General features: G+C 38.7%; 1 protein-coding gene across 2 annotated transcripts in view; it reads right to left on the minus strand.

The window, feature by feature from the left end:
• PPP4R3B (protein phosphatase 4 regulatory subunit 3B) overlaps positions 1-15,978 on the minus strand; it is a 48,142-nt gene that overhangs the window by 2,352 nt on the left and 29,812 nt on the right. For both annotated transcript variants that reach the window (XM_081322852.1, XM_081322851.1), the window contains exons 12-15: positions 14,703-14,872; positions 8,718-8,857; positions 7,235-7,419; positions 3,617-3,819 (exon numbers count right to left, since the gene is read on the minus strand). In XM_081322852.1, the coding sequence (XP_081178978.1) occupies positions 3,617-3,819; positions 7,235-7,419; positions 8,718-8,857; positions 14,703-14,872 (698 nt within the window). The remainder of the gene's footprint in view (positions 1-3,616; positions 3,820-7,234; positions 7,420-8,717; positions 8,858-14,702; positions 14,873-15,978) is intronic.

Consider the following 15,978-nt stretch of genomic DNA (forward strand, 5'->3'; position numbering starts at 1 on the left):
TTCAATGTAGTACATTTTGAGTTTATTAAATATTTAACCTCCCAAAATAATACATTTTAAATGACACATATAATATTAACTTTATCTATGTATTACATCTTAAGTGTTTCAGCTTGCCTAAACTTGCCAGACATTATTAATGACTAAGAATAAAAACAGTATGTATTTATTTAAACATTTGTAAGGCTGCCTATCTCACAAAAGTGATATTGGCAGTGTAGAAGGATTAAAAATAATTTAACAAACCAAACATAATGCCTGTGGTTATAAGCACAACCCTACTTTAAAATAACATTATTTAGCAGAGCTCACCTAACCATACTACCCAAATGCGGCTCTTTCAGCCATCTGGTCCTCTGCCATGTGCAGTCCAAAAAAAAAAAAAGTGTGACTAAAAGAGTTCAACCAATCAATTCAAATATGCAGGGTAGGTGCATATCTCGCCTTGGCTCTACTCTTCAGTCAAACCCTGTTCTGCGCATGTGCGCATGTACGTGCATGCGCACATATTTTTTGCGGCTCCCAGTTTTTCCTTTTGTGAGGGAACCGGTTCCGAGTGGCTCTTTCACTGTTTGAGGTTGCTGACCCCTGGCCTAGGGGAACATGCTGAGAAAATCATTTCAACTCATAAGCTCATAAATTCAGGGCACAACAAAATGTCAAACCTAATCTGACTTTGCTGAAAACAGTACAGGCTGCAAGTCAATATCACATTTTAATAGAATACTACTGACAAAGATATTTATTTATTTATTTATTTATTTGTTTTTATAAACCGCCCTTCTCCCGAGGGACTCGGGGCGGTGTACAGAGTAAGGTAGGCAAACATAATGAAACAGTACTGAAAAACAATAAACAAAACAAACTGGGACCCCAATTAGAGCTATCAGGCCAGGCCGGACTGCTGGAATAGGTAAGTCTTCAAGTCGCGCCGGAAGGTGCGGAGGTCGGGGGCCATCCGGATTTCAGTTGGTAAGCAGTTCCAGAGGGCTGGCGCACCCACTGAGAATGCCCTCCCCCTGGGGGCCACCAGCCGACATTCCTTGAGCGGTGGCACCCTGAGGAGGCCCTCTCTGTGGGAGCGCACAGGGCGGTGGGGTGTTGACATTGGCAGAAGGTGTTCCCGTAGGTAGTCCGGACCCATGCCATGTAGGGCTTTGTATGTCATTGTTAGCACCTTGAACTTCACCCGGAAGGCAACTGGAAGCCAGTGCAGCGCACGGAGGAGAGGTGTGATATGGGAGTATCGGGAGGCTCCCAAAAGTGTCCGTGCCGCTGCACTTTGCACCAGTTGAAGCTTCCGAGTGGATCTCAAGGGCAGCCCCATGTAGAGAGCGTTACAGTAGTCTAGGCGAGAGGTCACAAGGGCATGGGTGACTGTACGTAAGGCATCCAGGTCCAGATAAGGCCGTAGTTGGCGCACCAGTCGAACCCGGGAGAAGGCCCCCTTGGTCACAGCTCCTATGTGATCTTCCAGGGAGAGCTGTGAGTCTAGGAGGACACCCAGGTTGCGGGCCCTATCAACAGGGGGTAGTAACTCATCCCCGATGTTAAGGGATGGGATGCTCTGAGTAACCTGGCTTGCCGGTACGTACAGCCATTCAGTCTTGTCCGGGTTCAGTTGAAGCCTGTTCCTCCCCATCCATTCCCGGACCGCTTTCAGGCAGCGGGACATCACGTCGAGGGCATCACTGATGCTGTTTGGAGTTGAGATGAAAAGCTGGGTGTCACCAGCATACTGATGGTACCCTACTCCAAAGCTACGAATGATCTCACCCAGCGGTTTCATGTAGATGTTGAACAGGAGAGGCGAGAGGACCGACCCCTGAGGGACTCCGCAAACGAGAGGCCTCGGAGTCGACCTCTGTCCCCCTGCCAGCACCGACTGCGAGCGACCCTGGAGAAAGGAGAACCAACGCAGAGCCGTGCCTCCCACTCCCAGTCCCCTGAGGCGCCGCAGCAAGATACCATGGTCGATGGTATCGAAAGCCGCCGAAAGGTCTAATAAGACTAGGACAGAGGAATGGCCCTTGTCCCGGGCTCTCCAGAGATCATTCATCAGAGCGACCAATGCCGTCTCCGTGCTGTAGCCCGGCCTGAAGCCCGATTGGCACGGGTCTAGATAAACCGCTTCATCCAGGACCTGAGGAAGTTGGTGCGCCACCACGCTCTCAACAACCTTCGCAAGGAAGCGAAGATTGGAGACTGGACGAAAGTTATTCAATGAGGATGGGTCCAAGGTGGGCTTCTTGAGGAGAGGTCTCACCACCGCCTCCTTCAAGGCGGTGGGGAAGTGACCCTCACTCAGAGAAGCAGAGATGACCGCCAGGAACCAGCCTCGTGTCCCCTCTCGAGCCGCATAAGCCAGCCAGGAAGGGCACGGGTCCAGTAAGCATGTGGAGGAGCTCAACCTCCTCATAATCCTGTCCACTTCCTTAGGATTCACAGGATCAAATTCCTCCCAGATGACGTCGACAAGACTGTCCATGTCTTGTTCTTCCAACTCAGCCCAGTTGGAGTCCAGGCCGGTTCGAATCCGAGCAATTTTATCCAGCAGATATTGACCGAATTCCTCGGCTCGACCCTGCAAGGGTTCCTCCCTCACCTCTTGGTTCAGTAGGGAGCGAGTCACCCTGAACAAGGCAGCCGGGCGATTATCTGCGGACGCGATGAGGGTGGAAAAGTAGTTGGATTTTGCCACCCTTATTGCAGCGAGATAAGACCTGGTGAGGATTCTTAATCGCAATCGGTCGGATTCGGATCGACTGGATCTCCAACGGCTCTCTAGGCCCCGTCTCCGACGCTTCATCTCCCGGAGCTCCGTGGTGAACCATGGGGCTCGCTGGGATCTGCGCCGGGTCAGAGGCCGCATGGGTACAACTCGGTCCAGAGCCTCCGTGGCTGCCTTTTCCCAGGCTTCCACTAAGGCATCCGCCGAGCCGTGAGCAGGGAGTGCATGTGCGTCCCCAAGCGCTGTCTGGAACCTATCCGGGTCCATTAGGCGCCTAGGGCGGTACCATCTGGTTGGCACCGTGCACCCACGGCGGGGGGTGGCAACGGGGAAGTCTAGCCGTAGGAGGTGATGATCGGTCCATGACAGGGGCGTAACAGTCGTGGCACCCCCACCGATATCATCACGCCACCGTCCAGACAAGAACACCAAGTCTGGGGTGTGGCCTCCCTCATGAGTCGGTCCAGAAATTATTTGCGACAGGTCCATGGCCGCCATGGAAGCCATGAACTCCCGAGCCAGTTCGGACGATCCTCCCAGGGACGGTAGGTTAAAGTCGCCCAAGACCATGAGTTTTGGGAATTCAACCACCAAACCTGAGAGGACATCGAGTAGCTCGGGCAGGGCTGCCGCTGCACGATTAGGTGGTAGGTACGCCAGCAGCAGGCCCAACTGCGCCCCCGGGCCATATCTCAGAAGGAGAGACTCACACCCGACCATCTGAGGGACGGTGGTCTCTCGCAGCTTCACTTCATGCACTCTGAGCAAATCCCCATTCTGGATTCTTAAAAGTGTTATATATGGATGTTCACAGGAATTGTCCTTATCATATCACTAACATAATTTTAAACTGCAAAGCTCCATATGATAACATGCTTAACTCACCTTTGTGGCTGTGACCGCTGTAGTTAAATTGGCATTCTTGGAAGAAGAACCATTTGAACTTGCTGGTGATGTCTGAGCTACAACAGATTTATTATTTGTATTATTTGCTCCATTAGTTGCACTGGTAGAATGGGAAAATGTAAATTTGAAGCCACCTGTGGAAGTCCTTTTGGGGAGATTTTCTTTGTCTTCACTTTCTTTTGCTAAAAGAAAAAAAATGTTTATTTAGAGTAATCATTGGGATAAATAGCCATACATTACCACTAGAAAGACAACTACTTTCATGTTTGTTGTCACTGAATGTCCAGCCAACTATGAACACCCAAATGGTGTGGCAATAAGTTTCCACTGCAATGATTTTGCAAAGGGAACGAAATTTATGCCGTATGAATGAACACGTACATACACATACATACAAGTTTACATATAAACTGATTGTTGTTGACAAATTGCTTTTATAGCATAGTTTCACAGTAATTAAGACACCATATTAGGAAATTGGGTTTTATAAGTCACATAAAATGCAATGGATCCTCAAACATCCAAGGTATGACATTTCTAAGTGACGAAATGAACTGGAGAAGACTAACAGAATCAAATCTTGAGTGAGAAATGCATTATCTGGTCAAAGATACTTATCTTTTCATAAGAATAAATAAGGCAGATTAAAGAGTTTCACAAGATAATTTGAGAATGTCTTACTAGACATGGAACAGAAAGTTGCATGAAGATACTGAAAACCCATGCAGCTTTGTCTGAATGCAGATCCATCAATCCATTCATAATGCAATATAAAGGAACATAAAAAACAAGCAAGCCCTTCCACTACAAAACAAGTAACTTAAATGTGACAAAAGAGGAACCAACATTACAGAAAGCACAACTTTAATTTTGCAAAAGGGACAAAAATAAAAGTTTCAGAATTCTTCAGAATTGAAACAATGGAAATGAATGTTTTTGAGACTGTATCACCCACTACTGCTAGCAAAGACTATTTATTTATTTATTTATTTTAATTCCATTTATATCCCACCCTTCTCCGAAGACTCAGGGCGGCTTACAAGCTTAGCAGTAGCCTTCATTCTATGTATATGCCTGCTTATTAGGGCGTTCACACACACCCCAAGCGGCATTATTACAAAGTCAGCTATGTTCTGTCAAGAGGACAGAAACTAATTTGGAGTCCTTCAATATTCCTGAAGTCCTTGGAATGCATTAAGTTAGTATTTTTTCATATTAATTCAGAGAAATAATTGCCCAAGATGGATAAAGATAATAAAAAGGAAATGAAAACAATACAACTAAGAAGAAAATTGACTATTACTCAATAGCTAAGATAAACAGATGTATGCTAAGTGGTCATCAAGTGTCTGGTAAAAATGAAAAATAGTGATAAAGAACCCTGGCTGAAATAGAAAGCTCCACCCCCCACCTTAGGTTGATTTTTAGGTCTGTGCCTTGCCCCAAACTAGGGCTTATTTTTGGGGTAGGTCTTACTTTTTGGGAAACACAGTGTTAATCAGTGGAATGACTTACTTCCAGAAGTTGTGGATGCTCTAACTCTGCAAATTTTTAAGAAAAGATTGGACAACCATGTGTCTGAAATGCTATAGGGTTTCGTGATTGGGTAGGGAATTAGACTAGAAGACCTCCAAGGCCCCTCCCAATGCTGTTATTCTGTTATTCAATGGTATAGTAAATGATCAACCCAAATGGTTGAAAAATTGAGAAAATCTATTGAAACCTGTAAGCAGAGTTGAAAGGAAGAAATACATTATTGTTTTATTTATTTAATATTGTAGATATCTAGTGTGGATTGAATGCACAAAAAAGTATTTCATGATTAGTGGAGTCCTGATTTTGAGAATGAAAAACAGGCCTCATTTTACATGTGATCTTTGGGATTCTGTCCCTAATATTTATTTTGGCATTAAAGAACCTTTATTATTAAAAACAAGACTATCTATTTAGGACCTGTCTTCTTATCTGAGCATAGACAAATATGTCAATATCTGATATATAAAGCACCAGCTGAGATGTACAGTTAGCCATATAATGAAATACTGTTATTTTTCTTTAGTCAGTTGACTGGCTACCTTAGATGAATACTTTCACTCCCTAATTATTGCCTTAAGGAAGGTGACTCAAAGGGATGATAGTCTTCTTTTGATTTGAATACCTGGCAAACTTGATAATTAGCAACAAAAAGGGGATAATATTGGAAGAGAGGTCCATTTTATCATATTTGTATTGTATTTCTTCCTTCCTGAAGGGATGGTTTAAGTTTTAACAATTTCCCCAATTCTTCAACAGCTATATGAAGACGCTTCACAGGATCAACATCTTTACATCTTGATCCTGGGCCAAATACACAAAGCTGTCAAAGTGCTACCTTGGTACTTGGATGCTGTTCAGAACAGGGTTACAGTCAATCTCAGAAATTTAATTTAATTTAAATTATTAAATTTGTGTGCCTCTGGATTTGAAGGATTGCCTTTTCTTTAGTTTTACTTCTGAATGAGAACGTGGTCAGAATTTGATGTCCAACATATATATGTATCCAATGCACCAACTATGAATTTTCCTTCAAGAGAAGAATTAATGTCACTCATGTTCTTGTTACTTCTTGATGTATTACTGCAATACATTTCACATGAGACTGCCTCTGAAAATTATTTGAAAAGCAGTACTGGTCCAGACTGCAGCAGCCTGAACTGATGCACACCAAGGTTCCCATATAACACCTCTGCTTTAAGAGTTGCACAAGTTACTTCTGACCTCAAATCAAATTGTTGAATGCCATCTGCAAGCTTTTCATGAACCATACTCTCAAGCCTGAAATTCCTAAAGATCTCCTCCCAGTAATATTTGCCCACTCAATCAGATCTAATAGAATGGGGTTGTCTTCATGTCATCTACAGAGATCATGTCCGAAAAGGCTTGGTAGCTCCATTGTTTTGTTCATTTTTTGTCTTTTCAAGTCAGCACTAACTCCTAGTTGCTGGTTTTCTTGGCAAGGTTTTCAGAAATGGTTTGATATTGCCTCCTTCCTAGAGCTGAGAGAGAGTGACTGGCCCAAGAGCACCCAACTGGCCTTTTACCTAAGGTGGGGCTAGAACTCATAATCTCCTGGTATTTAGCTTAAACTTAACCACTGCACTAAACTAGCTCTCAGCTCCATTTAGATGATTTAAAAAATTCTATTGTAACATACAGATAGTCCTTGACTTATGATTGTTTAACAACAGTTCAAAGTTACAATAGCATTAAAAAGTAATTCTTGACCTATATTTTCATTGATAACTATTCCACCCCCACCCCCCAGTCACAGAATTGCAATTCAAGTTCTTGACAACTGGCTTGCACTTATAACAGGCTGCAGCCTCCTTCATTCACGTAACCATGATTTGTGTTCCCCTTTTGTGATTTCAGAAAAGATTCCCATTGGGGAAGCTGGATTTGCTTAATGACAACCATACAAATTGTCATAAAATTGCCTGACTCGAGTTATGACTGAATAATTTATGAGGGAAACTCTGTTCCTAATTGTGGTCATATATCAAGGACTGCTTGTAAGTCACACAGAAATATCATGTGCTACAAAATAGAAAAAAATACCTTTTTTTGTTTCCATAAACTTCTCATAACTTTCTGGAAAATCATCCTCAGACTTGGATTTTTCTACAGGTGGTACAATTGCTTCACCTTCTTCCTCTTCCTCTTCATTGAACCACATTTCTTCATCTTCCTCCAAAGTTCTAGCATCTCTACGGAACCTATTGCTACGTAGTATAGACGGGACGCTGTAAAACATATAAAAACAATACAAAAAAACCTTTTACAATTTGATAATGTGACTGCTAATAAGACTGATAAAGCTAAATTATATTTGGTTGTTATGGCATGGAAAGATTACTAGTAAATAGTTCTGAGAGTTTATATTTTTATTAATGTTATTATTTTAGGCTTGTCTTTTAAGACATTGAGGGCAATACATAGGGTTTCATGAAATCTCCTTCTAAACCTAAAGGCTAGGTGAAAGCATAACACGCATTTTCTGTACTAAACATAATCTGGATTTAATAAATCAAGCCCTTATATATTTTATATTTTATCAAAATCTGTTAAATTCTCTTTCCACTATCTTTTCTAGACGTTCTCTTTCTAGAATGACAGAGGCTCATTTATTTTGATTTATAGATAGTTCATAGTTTATGAAAATAAGCAAAATTATGCTCTTAAAATATTATCAAAATGTTTCCAGAAAATTTGCTTTAATATCTAAAATACTCAACTAAGCCCTAAAGATTATAATAATATGGCTTATGACAGATTCTGTGGTAATATAGAAAGTTACCTCCTTAATACAAATAAAAGAAAAATTAAATGCACACAAATGTGTATCTTCTGATGGGTTGGCTCACCAAACAAACAGGGTAAGCAAATGTCCTCTTTAAGAATACCCTAATACTTCAAGGAACAAAATTCATTGCTATTAGTTTTGCACTGACATGCTTGATGATACAGTTAATATTCATTCCCTTTTCCATGACAAATCCCAGATTTGTCTCTTGATTTATAACCCCATCTTCTACAATGTCTTAGCAAGGCTATTTGTAAACTGTACTAAAGGCTTGGTTAGAGCCCCTAGAAGCTTTCCCAAAGTTGTTTTCAAAATGCAGTTCTTAATATGACTGGGGAAAATTAGTATCTGGGGATCATTCAATAATTTAGCTGTTCATCTTTCAGGGCACTATTGAAAGCCATAAAACAGAACCCAACCAAGAATAAATCACAACCTCCTTCCTGATAGCATAAATATCTGAATTTTTTTGGTTGTTTAGAAATTTTGAAATATATTTTTCAAATTAATTAAGAACAAAGCTTTACAGCTTTAGAATATCTCTAAAACAAAGACTGCAGACAGAAATGGATTATATAGAGAAAATCCTGAGACAAAAAAAGTGCACCGCTAAATATAATATCTAGAAGAAAGGTGCATATCACCAACAATATTAATGGAACAAACAACAACGGCTCAGGGACCTGCAAGATGGACTATCTAGTACTGGGTTTTAGATTTTAGTTTTAAGGTGCGTACCTGTTCAGTTTCTGGCTCTGTCTGTCTTTCTCCTGCTCATATTTTGTCTTCAAGCCTTTGAATGTTTGAACATATTCAATAGATTCAAGTGCCTTATAAAAGTTTTCAACGATATGGGCAGTAAGTGATTTGATATCTTCCTGCATTAATACAAAATAAAAGTTTAGTGCTACTCAGCTAAAAAAGAAACATCAATATGAAGCTCTCATTGAAGTTACGGTAATTTATGATAGCAAAAGACTTGATTTTTTCCCCAACCTCTCTCTTGAAGAACAGGACTACAAGGAATTCGAAGTGATTCACATTTCTCTCCTACATTAGTGAACTGAGACAATAGGTAATTTGAATATACAGAAAACTTTGTAGATAAGAATCCTGAGATCATTAGACAAATGTTTCTCCTACAATGGAAGAGAAGAGCCAACAGCATGTCTTTAGGATAATTTTCCTCTACTACATCACATTAGTATTTGACCTGCTACATAGAAGACGGAAGCAAAGCAAGTGGATTGCTGTCCAAAAATAGCTCAATTTGTATTACTAGAGACTTTGAAAAGTTGTAGAAGAAAATTCAAGACGTTGGGCACTCAGGTGACATTCTCGTCTTCCCTTCTAATCATGGTAATGGACCAGAAAGGAAAATAAAAATATTACAAATAAGACACACTTGGTTTCTGGGACCAACATCTACATTATCTAGATGACTGGCTATTGATACATTAGCTGCACTTCAAAAAGGACTGATAAAAATGTACTTGGCCACAACAAGAACCCTTGATTGGGAATGCTTTAAACTGAATACTATGGTGATAAGAAAGAAAATCCTTAAGGGTTTCAGAAAAAGACATGGGCATCATAAAAAGTGGGGGTATTGCTCACCTAGGGCAGGATGGGCATATTTTGGGTCCCATCAGTTCAGAAAGATAGGGCTTTTCTACTAAGAAGCATTCTCCCTCCAGAGATAAGAATCATCTGACCCTGCTGGCCTTTGTAAGGCCCTAGAAACCTGGTTCTCTACAGGCACCAATTTCTTGGTTGTCTTTGTGATTATGGGCTATATTTTCTTGGCTGCTATGTATTTTAATTTTTGTATTGTTGCAATTGTATTTATATCTTGTTCACTGCCCTGAGCAGATTTGGGCATTTTATGGCCTGCAGGCCATATATGGCTCTTTGGCTATCCTTGTCCAAAAGGTGGTGTCAGAGGCATGGTGGTGTCAGAGGCATGGGGTTGGCAGTGTGAGGTGGGGTATCAGACTTGGGACAGGAGTAGCAGGGGTGTTAGGGCATCAACAGGGGATGGCACTTTGGTGTGGGAGGATGGGGCAGTGGTAGTCCTCCACAACAGTCCCAGTTTTTCATGTGGTACCTTAGAAAAATTAATTGCCCACTTCTGGCTCAGAGTAACTTGCTGAGAGGGGGAGCCATACAAATTGAATGAATGAATTCCAAAAACCAAACTACAAAACCAATGTGCAAACTGCACATTGATGGGAGACTTTAATTATTTTGATATATGTTGGGTGACAAACTGTGCCAAGAATGGTCCTTCTAGGTAATTCCCAATTTCCTTTGCTGACAATTTTTCCTTTAGAGGGCAGAGGTGACACAAGAGTTATTTTATAATACCTTATAAGAGCAACAAGAGCTTAGGTTAATCAATTTGGAAGACATTTAGGAAATGAAATTACCTGCAACATTGGGAGAACATGAATCATATAATAATGATGTTTTGGAATTTTAGAGAAATTGTCTAGTTAAATCCCAAAGATGCTTTTTCATGAGGCAACTGGACTTTCCTGTTTTTCTTTGAAGACATTTCGTTTCTCATCCAAAACACTTCTTCAGCTCTGACTGAATGGCGGGGAATGGAAGGATTTATATTCCTTGCATACAGCTGGTCATTTGCATTCTTTTAGAGAGTCACTGATGCCACCTGGAGGTTTATCTGTGTCGTCAGTCATTTGAGTACTGCAAATGAGTGTGGAGACTTCTTGGAACTGTTGAAAGCACTGTGTTGTAGACTGAAGATAATGTCGTAGCCCTCCCCTTCTGTTGAGGGCTGTTCAATTTTAACATGGCCACTTTGACCCCTCTTTCAAACCAGCGGTCCTCTGTCCAAAAAACCAGGACCAGCTTTTTGGATGAGAAGCAAAACGTCTTCAAAGAAAAACAAAAAAATCCAGTTGCCTCGTGAAAAAGCATCTTTGGGACAACTATGAGCTGGATGACTGAGAATTTCCATAGATGTCTAGTTAAATATGTATCTTAAGCTTAAAATAACATATTTTAATGAATTCTGGGCAATTACAGGTAGGTTACTATGATAGTAGTAGATAATAGGAAAAGAAGTTCAAGATGACTTAAGAGTTCCTAAAGAAACAGATACCAAAAGAACAATTCAAATAAATTTAAGGAGGAAAAAATGCAATAAAGCAGAAAAAGTTAATAATGACTACGGTATGTAAAAACGTAGTGAAGATGTGAAAACAAAAAAGGACTCTTTCAGAAAATTAAGAGGTTCAGTTGCTACAGGAAGATTATACAAAGTATCCAGAACAGTATAGGTGATGTCAGAAAAAAAAAGCACTAGCACATAGTGCCAAGAATAATTAAAAGAAGGCTTCACTAGATATGCTCAGAATAAAAGGATTTTTTTTTTAAAAAAACACGTTTCACTATATTAGTTGTTCCCCAAAGATGGCAAAATGCTAATAAATTAGCAATGATAACAACAAAAAGAGCTATTCAATTCCTATTTTGGTTTAATATTCTCAACTAAAAGAATATTTATTCCACCGGACATTGTAAATATCAAGATGAAAGGGAAGAACTGAGATTAATAGAAACATGGTTAGGGAATAAATAAATCTTTTACTTTAAATGAGTTTTAAATATACAGGATCAGATTTGTCTCTTATAATATTGATGGAACTGGCCAACGCTCTGTCTGAATCCTTATATACTATACTATCTTAGAAAAATCCTGGAAAACTAGTTGATTTCTACATGAATGGAAGAAAATAAATTTCTTCCGAAAGGAAAAGCAGAAAGATCAACAATCTAGGATCACTCATTCTAATAGCAGTATTTTGGAATATTTTAGAGCATATTATAAATAGATTGATTTGTAAGCACTTTAGAAAAACAAAGTATTGATTATAGAAGTCAGTATGGAGTTATATAGAGTTTATTATGCCACAATGACCTGAAAACACTCTAAATTTAATGTGTTTTGACTTCAACAAACCACCTGATAAAGTAATCCATGATATGCCAATTAATATGCCATTTATGTGGCATGATACATAGTTGACTCAAAAACTGTAATATAGTGTAAAGCTAGTCCTTGACTTACAACCACAATTGAGCCCAAAATTTATATGGCTAAGCAAAACATTTGTTAAGTGAGTTTTGCCACATTTTATGACCTTTCTTGCCATAATTGTTAAGTGAATTATTGCAGTTTTTAAGTTAGTTACACAGTTGTTAAGTGAATCTTGTCAGAAGGTCACAAAAGGTTACTGTTGTGGACACTAAGCTGATGTTGAACTTAATTACGGCAGCGAGACTTTTAGTAGCGCAATATTGGAAGAAGGAAGAACTGCCGACTATAGAAGAATGGACTTTAAAAGTCTCCAATCTGGCGGAAATGGCAAAGATTTCAGCGTACTTGAAAGATCAAACGCAGCAGAGATATATTGTGGAGTGGAGAAGATGGATTGATTATATTCAGAATAAATATGGGACTAAAAAGTTTCATCTAGCATTTGAATAAGTACTGATGTGATATTTATATTGCTTGTAGTTATTTTATTAGAGTTAAAGTGCGATAGATTTAATATTTTATTGTTGTTTGCATAAGGTAGACTATGATTGCTTGTATTTTTATACCCTGTATTGAGCTCTGAGAAGTCGGGGAGGGAGGTGTTGGGGAGGGTTGAGGAGAGGGAAGGGGGTTGGGAGGGGTTTTGTCTTTTTAAAAAATGTATTGTAAAACTTTTCAATAAAAAAGGTCACAAAAGGTAATCACATAATCCTGGGACATTGCAACATAAATGTCAGTCAGTTGTCAAGTGCCCAAATTTTGATCACGTGACCATGGTGATGCTGCAATACTCTAAGAATGAAAAATGGTCATAAGTCCCTTTTTTCAGTGATATTTTAACTTTGAATGGTCACTAAATGAACTGTTGTAAGTCAAGGATTACCTGACTTCAACATTAATCAAACCTGAGTGGAGGATCAAATGGGATTCCATAAGGATTAGTCTTGGGTCTTCCGCTCTTCAGTATTTTTATTAATGATTTGATGAATAGGCGGAGAGGAGGGTCATTAAATTTGCAGATGATACAAAATTGTGATAACTAATATACTTGATGTGAGAAATAAAATTTAAAATAATTTTGACATATTACAATAATGAATTGAAAGTAATGTAAAAAGGTATGAGAAACACTATTTTTCATTTAGGAAATGAAATCACAAGAAATGGGAGAGAATATCTGACTTCATATTTACTTGGAATTGTAACTGATTGCCAGTTGAATATGAGCAAGCAGGATGATGTAATTTCAAAAAAGATAAATGTAATGTTAAGCAGAATCAGTGCATGTGTAATTTCTAAATCACAAGAAGCAATCATTCTACTTTATTTTATTTTGCTTTGACTAGTTCCAACCTCATGCATTACATTCAGTTCTGTGGACAAAACTTTAACAAGGATGCAGAGAAATTGCAACAGATTCAGAGATTGCAACAAGGATAATAAAAGGGCCTGAAATGAAATTCTGTGTTGAGAGATTGAAGAACAAGTGTGTGTTTAGGCTCGAGGAAAAATGACTGAATGGGGTTATGATAGCATTCTTTTGCATACTAGGAAGGATGTTAAACAGAAGGAAGAGCTCTTCTTTCTCATTCCAGAACATAATACACAAAATAATGGATTTATATTATACAAAGAAAGATCCCAGTTGAATGTTAGAAACAACTTCCTATCTGTATAAGCAATTTAACAATGGAATAAATTATATAGAGAGGTACAGCCACCTCATCGCTGGACGTGTTCAAAAGGAGGCTAAAAAGCATTTGTCTGAGATCCTGTAATTTGGATCCTGAGCCCTGAGCCCACCCCAGCTTTAGGATTTTGTTCTGTTCAGGTGTTATTGAAACTGAATTAAAATACTGGCTTAAAACTGTGTGATTCTCTGGGCAACAATTCTGTTCAATGTTAGAGCTCTATTTCTATTATTTTCTTTAGCAACTATTGATATCAATGCTAGAATAAAATTAGTCATTAGGACAATTTTTAAGCAAAAACACTCATTAGGGAACATTTCTACAATCAACTTCAGCACTTACTGCAGAACAGGATTTATATTCTTTTAATCTTACCATCTGACACCCCTCCCCCACAAAAGCTCACCTGGCATCAAACCTCTCCAGTTTCCAGCGCTATCTACTTTTAATTCTGTGTTCATTATTTTTTTAAATTTGGATCTAGCAGATGTTTTTACTGAAAACTTTGGTACAGACAGAATTTTCATAGTCTTACTGGGAGTACTCTGAAGATGATTCTGAACTCATAACCTGATGAATCCAGTACCTCTTTGCAATTTATTTTTTCCAGGCTTCCATATAACTCTGAAGAAAGATGCTATCACTTTACGCAATCTACTTTTTAAATTAGTTAGTGAATGCCATAAAAGTTGCTTTAATGAACAGCAGAGGGGTGTCCATAATAATATGGACACAGCTGTAACTATTGGCTCTAAAAGATAAAGATCAGGATGTATAAGCAATGGACCAAGACTAAGGTCCTTTCATCTTGTGTTCATCTTGCAATAATAAGCCTTATAGAAGAGGTCTTTTGATATTGCCAGGTTTTTTTTCTATTGTGGTTTTACAATTAAAATCTTGAGGTAGTTCTATGCCTAAAACAATTATGTTTGAAAGCTGAAGGTGAAAAACACAGACAAAACTTACCACTCTGATGAATTCAAAAAGTTCAATGACTGCTGAATTCAAGAGATTATACCTAGTTCCATTATCCAGAAGAGCATTTATGACTGGTTCAAATAAGTTTCCTTTGGTAATATAACGGTTATAAAATTCATCTTTTAGGCCAATTATCCTCCTCATAAAACGAAGGGCACCTATAACATTAATATATTAAAAGCATTTTTTGTCTTTCCTATATCTCTTCTCACATTCTTTGCATTTTACAATAAACCTTAAAGAGACATCTACTTCAGAGTAGAGCAGCAAAAAAGTTGCAGAAGAATTGTAGGTATTTAAAAAAGGAGTCTATAAATACAATAACCCCTTGGATCTAACCAAGAGAAGTTAACAGTACCGCTGAAACGTAAAAGCATTTAAAAAGTACAAGCATAACCATTTAGTTAATGAAGAGCAAGAGGGTTGATCATGAAATGCTAAGTTTTGTATTCAGGGTACGTTTAAACTAATTTTGTTATCAAGCCCTGGGAATCCTTCTGTAGCCAGCAGTACAGAAACACTGAAGGCATAAACAAATAAATAATGAAAACCACTATCTGGTTTTTTTTAAAAAAAATCAGTTTTGAAGTTTCACAGGGTCACCTTCTCTGTTCCCTTTGCTCACTTCTTCTCACTGCCCCATCTAATGAGAATTAGGAAACGTGTGTGTGTGTGTGTGTGTGTGTGTGTATAATTTTCATAAAAAGACATACAGGGATTTAGGTTTCTATTATTGTTTTTAATCATATATAGAGAGAGGATGGCTTCCATTTTTATATTAGAAAGGGGACATGGCATATTATATGATAAATTTTATGGTAAATATAACTTATGACTGATAATATGGTGACACTTATTAAGACCAAATGCAATTTATGGCTCACTTCAGCTGCATTATTTCTTCATATATATGGAACAGAAGGCACCCTGAAATTGTCCTGAACAAGCCACAAGAAGAGAAGAAAACTGATAAAAACTTTCTTCTGTCAATTTCACTAAGTATTACAACTTGGTTCGGATACAAGACTTACTCAGATGTGAAGCTAATTACTGATTATCTTTATGAGTAAGGTTTTATTTACAGTGGACTAATGAGCCTAAAATATTTCTTGCAGAAGAAACTAAGATAACACATCTTAAAATCTGGGCCAAACGTAAACCATGGTACAATCTAGAAGTATTCAGTTTGTCCCCCATATCGTGTTCTGAAATTTTGATACACGAGGACATGAATTTACCATGGGAATGAGAAAATTTACAAAAG

The sequence above is a fragment of the Vipera berus genome (genome assembly GCF_964194415.1).
Source record: "Vipera berus genome assembly, chromosome: 1".
Taxonomy (NCBI): domain Eukaryota; kingdom Metazoa; phylum Chordata; class Lepidosauria; order Squamata; family Viperidae; genus Vipera; species Vipera berus.